At 35.2% G+C, this 6000-nt stretch overlaps 1 protein-coding gene across 1 annotated transcript; it reads right to left on the bottom strand.

Annotated features, from left to right (window-relative positions):
• LOC125096042 (olfactory receptor 5K1-like) lies at positions 1–930 on the bottom strand. Its single transcript, XM_047722675.1, has one exon. The coding sequence runs from the start codon at positions 928–930 to the stop codon at positions 1–3; it is 930 nt and encodes a 309-aa protein (XP_047578631.1).
• Between the last annotated feature and the right edge of the window lie 5070 nt (positions 931–6000).

Genomic DNA, 6000 nt, shown 5'->3' with positions numbered 1-6000 from the left:
TTATAAAAATTTCATTATAATTTTTTTCATAGCATTTATTACTTCCTTATTTCTTAGACTATAAATAAAAGGGTTTAATAAAGGGATCACTAGAGCATAAAAAATAGCACCAGGTATTTCTTTGTCCTCTTCTTTAACTGACTGTGGTCGAATGTACACAAAGAGAAGAGAACCATAGAATATTGAGACAGAGAGAAAGTGGGATGCACAAGTAGATAAGGCTTTGCCTCTTCCCTCTTTGGATTTCATTTTGAAAATCATAAAAAGGATGCAGAGATAAGAGATTAGGACTATGATAACAGAGAAGACTAAAACTGCACCTGCAAAGATAAATATCATCAATTCATTGATATAAGGGTCAACACAGGAAAGTCTGTATAATGGAAAAACATCACAAAAAAAGTGATTAATTTGATTTGACCCACAGAAAGTTAACCTAAAGAGAAACCCTACATGAATCATGGGATGCAGGTTTCCAGCTATGTATGCCCCTGTGGTCATCTGAATGCACACTTTCTTTGACATCATGGTGTGGTACTGCAGAGGGCTACATATGGCCACATAGCGATCATAGGCCATTGCTGCCAGGACAAAGCAGTCTGTAGTTTCAGCAAGGCAGAGAAAATAAAATTGTGCCATGCATTCATAAAGGGAAATCATTCTGTCCTTTGAAAAGAGGTTCTCTAACATTTTGGGGGTAATGGCACAGGAACAACAGGAATCCATCAAAGCCAGGTTGCCCAGAAAGATGTACATTGGTGTGTGAAGACGATGCTCCATAAAAATCAATGTCACCAGGCCAAGATTCCCCACCATAGTGATCACATAGATAGTGAGAAACACCACAAACAGGAGGCTCTTCAACTCTGGGCGATCTGTAAATCCTATGAGGATAAATTCAGTGGTCAAGGAGTAGTTATCTTCAGTCATATCCACCTTCTCTGTTGAGATAGGAATTCTGGAGATATAAGATTCTAATTTAGAGTGTGTATAACTTTCCTTCCAACGTTTTCTTTTTACAACAAAGAGAAGAGCTTCTTAAAACTCCCCCTAGTATCTCTGGATACAGGCACACAAACCTCTAGGGATAGTCATTCCCCTAACATGTCATTTTATAACCTCAATTCTGAAAATCAACATTCCTGTGAATATTTTGTAATTGCAAGAAGAATGCTTACAATGGAAAATGTCTGTTTTCATGAATTCATGTACGAATACTATACAAATCTTGCATACTCATATTTGGTTCATAGTTGACAAATAATTTCAGTGCCAATTTTTGTATAAATGATCACCATCAATTTATAAAATAAATTCACCATCAATTTTCAAGTATACACATTTTTGTAACTGAGCACAAAGATTTCATACACTCTCCTGGTGGAGTGAATGCCTGAAAATAGCATTCAACAAGTATTAAATTTCTATCTTAGGAACTGTATGAAGATCACAAAGGTTTAAGAATAGGACCTTCATCTTTAAAGAAAATTACTTTGGCTATCCAAAGAAATAAATGTCTGTATATTTTCACCTCTTTCCTTACTTTCTCTGGGATTAGATCCATTTCCATAAAAACTGATTTTGTCCATCCCATCATTCCTGTTGATTTTTCCCAGATATCTCAGTCCTCTTCTTCTTTATGTAAAGCAAAGATTACATATAATGTTACTTAAGAAAGTTTTAAATAAATGCGCCAGAACACACTGATTTTTACTTCCTGCATTCTCAAGCATATCCTATATATGCAACACAATCTAGTATTGCTTCTATATAATCTACATGGCTTTTTTTCCTTTATGCATGCACAGTTTCCTTATTAGAATTGTAGACATTTGAGCTTAGTTATGACTTATGAGTTGTTTGTTTCCTCTATAGAGGAAAAAGGTACTGATTCCAGTCCTAGCTTCAAACACCTGAGACAGGTGAACTTGTCAGTATATTACCACTGATCCTTAATGATCTCTTTGCTTTCTGCAAATTGAGACTGCTAATTTTGAACAAGAGCCTACAATGGAAATTCTTGGAAATCTATCATTAAAAAATTTTTGTATCCTTTTTTTATCTGAATTGACCCATCTACTATTTTCTTGCTTCCTAAGAAACTTATATAAGATTTTCTGATGTATATCACAGTAGTTTGAAATCCAGTAAAATAAGCTTGCCTGTATATTTTAGTTTTGTACTACTTAGAAAAAGAGAAAAAAATCTTAACATGATTTTTGAGATGGGGCTCCTGGGTGGCTAAGATGGTTAAGTGTTCCCCTTTGGTTCAGGTCATGATCTCCAGGTCCTCCAACTGAGCCCCATGTCTGGCTCCCAGCTCAGCAGGGAGTCTGCTTCTTGCTTCCCCTTCCCCTCTCCCCCAGCGTGAGCTCTCTCTCTCTACCTCTCTCTCTCAAATGAATAAATAAAAAAAATTTTAAATATGATTTTCAAAACCAAATTTTGTTTTGCCTCAAAGTATATTTTTTATCATGATGTAGGGATCCATTAGGATATTTTGACCAATGTGTATAATTATGTAAATTCTCTGGTCAAAATGGGTTTATTTTTCCATAATGAAAACATCAAAATATAGGCACAGGTGGAACGTTTTATTTTCTTGTTTTAAAGTACTAAAGATAAGCCATTTAATTATTCAGCTAGGTTAGATTAACTTTCAATGTACTTGCCTGAATTATTTAACAGAATTAAGCTGCATTCTTACCTGTATGTTTCGAAGATACACCTTATAATCAGAAAAGGTCAGCATGAACTGAGTTTAAATCTCGTGCTAATTTGCCATAGCCTTCAGTTGTGAGAAGAGCTAGAAAAGTGAGAAGTTGAAATCTGAGAACAATGTAAAAAGAATAACTAATTCAGATAAATCAATACTCATGGATACTAATAGCAAAGGTAAAGATAAATTTGAATATTTCCTTTACCTGAGTGCTCTGAAAAGAGTCTTACAACATCAGGTTGCTTTTTTTTAATGGTGGTATGTCTTGTAAAATTTCAGGATATAAATTATGGTCTCAAAAACATTTGGGATTAAAAGAATGAAAATCTAGGAGACTACTAAGAGGTCAGTGTCAATAATTACGTTCCTTACAAGTGCAAAGTTAAACTTTCCCATCAAAAGCTTATGGGACTTCCCTATGATGATGTCAGTGTATTTCTATGGGGAGATTCAGCTCCCAAAACATATTAACTCTGTGACATAAATTAAAGATGACCTGTGAGACAATGAGGTTAAAGTAAATGACCTTCACTAAAGTCACTAAGTCATTTGATGATCATCATCTTGCTGGTTCTTATGTAACTGACATCATTTTTAGAATTGTGTTCATTATCCTGTGCATAAAATGTAAAATGAGCCAAAGAGAGTCTTAGGTCAGTTTGGACGGTTACTGGAGAGATTAATATGGTTTATAAAAGATGATTAGCATTTAGAGAGGGGAACAAAGGTGTGGGAGGTTTAGCTAGGCTCATCAACTCCTTCACTCTGAGTTGAATTTGTTCCATGTATTGCAAAACCCTCATGGAGACTGCTGTTACCATTTAGCCATATATATGATTTACTGAGTTGTGCTCTGTTCTTTTCAGTTCAGCCCAGTTACATTATCCTTCTTGCCCTGATTTCCCACTTCACACCACTAATCATATAAATATATTGTATCTTTAATAAAATTTAATTTAATATAAGTACTATACATAGATTATATATAATATAGACAACATAGAGTTGTCTCTAATCCATCACTTGTTGCCTGCAGCTACAATTAGCTATTATGCTCATTCCTACATTTCTAACACCATGAAAGATGATATTTTGTGGTGCTTAAAAAATATTTGTTGGATGATTAAAAAAATGAAGCCTACTGCTCAGGAATTTGCAATGATCTATTTTTAGTGTTAAAATCAAATCCATTTTTTTATTTGTTTTTGTTTTTGTCTTAGATTTTACTTATTTATTTGAGAGAGAGAGAGAGAATGAGAGAGGGGAGAGGAGCAGAGGAAATAGAAAGAGAGAGAGAAGCTGACTCCCTGCTGAGCAGAGAGATGGACATGGGACCCTGGGCCTTGGTCCCAGTACTCCAGGATCATAACCTGAGTCAAAGGCAGAAGCTTAACTGACTGAGCCATGCTGACATTCCCAAATCCATTTTTCTTATTTTGGTATTCCTGAGTTTTCTTCTTTTGGTATTTCAGATTCTCCACAGTCAGCCAGTTTCCTATCCATCACTTTCCTTTCTTCCTATTATGTCAGGGCACTTGGCCATGTACATGCCTTCACTGTCCTTCTGTGCTTCAGCTAATTCACTGATAATGTTTACATCATCTAAAACTCCTTCTCTCTTTCCTTCTATCTCAATACTACTCATCCTTGAGCTCAAATCAGATCTCCTCCATGAGAACTTTCCTAGGTTTTAAAATAGATTTGATTTTTTTCTTTTCCTGATTTACATGATACTTAACTGATTTATAATGCATTCACCACTGTATCAGGTGTGACTCATATATGTCCTGATTGTAAAAGACTAAATATTAAGTCACCAGTCATGTCATGCATCTTTTTGAGAAATGATCAAGAGACTGAGCTAGATCCTCAATACCTACTGCACTAACTGCTAACATTTCCATTATTTTCAACTTTTATCAAGTACTTTCAGTATGCAGGGTATTGGAAAGGACAATGGGGATTGTGACACAGGATGTGAAAATGGTGGAGAAAAGTTCTTAGTTTTTATATATGGCTCTTAAAAGAAGCTCATCATCTAGTGGGGAGAAAGAAAGGCACTTACATTGCTAACTAGTGTCTAATTTAGGCCGTAATATAAAATAAAGTAGAAACATGTTATATACAAAAATATACTGAGGGAAAGGAATGGTGACCTGGAGGAAGAAAGAAAGGTTTTCCAGTGGGAGTATAATTTCAGATAACTTTATAGGATAAGCAGGGTAATAAATGGAGAAGAACATGAGGAAAACCAATAGGTTGAGGGAACCATGTATAAAAGCCTGGACTCGGAAAACAGCCAGACCTAATTTTAAAAACGGATGGTAAACTGGAGTGGCTGAAGCTTACTCATACATGATACAAGGAGACCCAACAGATAATATAAAAAGAAAAGGGAAATAGCCTGGAAATTGTCCTATTTGATTCCTTACCATTTATTTTCTCTGCTCTGCCAGTTTACAGAAACCTTGGTTTTTGTCTCCAAGGACGCAACCAACGTTAAATGCCAACTCCAAAGAATATCTAATTATTTTCCTAACCAACTGTAGTGTTTGGTACTATGAAAGTCTTCTCTGGCTTCTTATGGTAACGCTCTCTGCTTCTGTCCTTGATTGCTGCATCTCAGTGTGTTATACTAGCTCATGTTTCCCTCGTTGCCCTGAATGATGCTTCTTTCTGATTGTATCCTTGACCTCCCTCTAATTTCATTCTAGAATTTTCTCCATATTATCTCATCTACTCTTGTGTTTCCAACTACCTTTCATCTGCTGATGGCTTTGCTAGAGGAGATATTTCAAACCATTTTGGTGTACATTCATATAAATAAGATCTTTGGTAGTATGTTCTAAATATATATATTCTTACCTACAAATCGGATAGGTGTACCACTATACTAAAATATTATGCATTATAAAACATGAAAAGAAATTTAATAGCAGTTAGACTAAAGAAATGGTATTAAAATTTTTAATTTTATGTATTAATAATATTAAAACATTGTTTACTCTCCACTACCACTATTATTAATTAATCATCCTGGTCAGAAAAATGTGATATATGGTTTATTATTTAAATTGTAACTTAGAGGAGTTAAGATGGTGGAGAAGTAGCAGGCTGAGGCTACATCAGGTAGCAGGAGATCAGCTAGATAGCTTATCTAAACATTGCAAACCCCTACAAACCCAATGGGAGATCGAAGAGAAGAAGAACAGCAATTCTAGAAACAGAAAATCAACCACTTGCTGGAAGGTAGGACTGGCGGAGAAGTGAATCCAAAGCAA

Source organism: Lutra lutra, chromosome 1 (assembly GCF_902655055.1).
Source record: "Lutra lutra chromosome 1, mLutLut1.2, whole genome shotgun sequence".
In the NCBI taxonomy this organism is placed as follows: Eukaryota; Metazoa; Chordata; class Mammalia; order Carnivora; family Mustelidae; genus Lutra; species Lutra lutra.
This window is presented reverse-complemented; position numbering and strand designations above follow the sequence as displayed.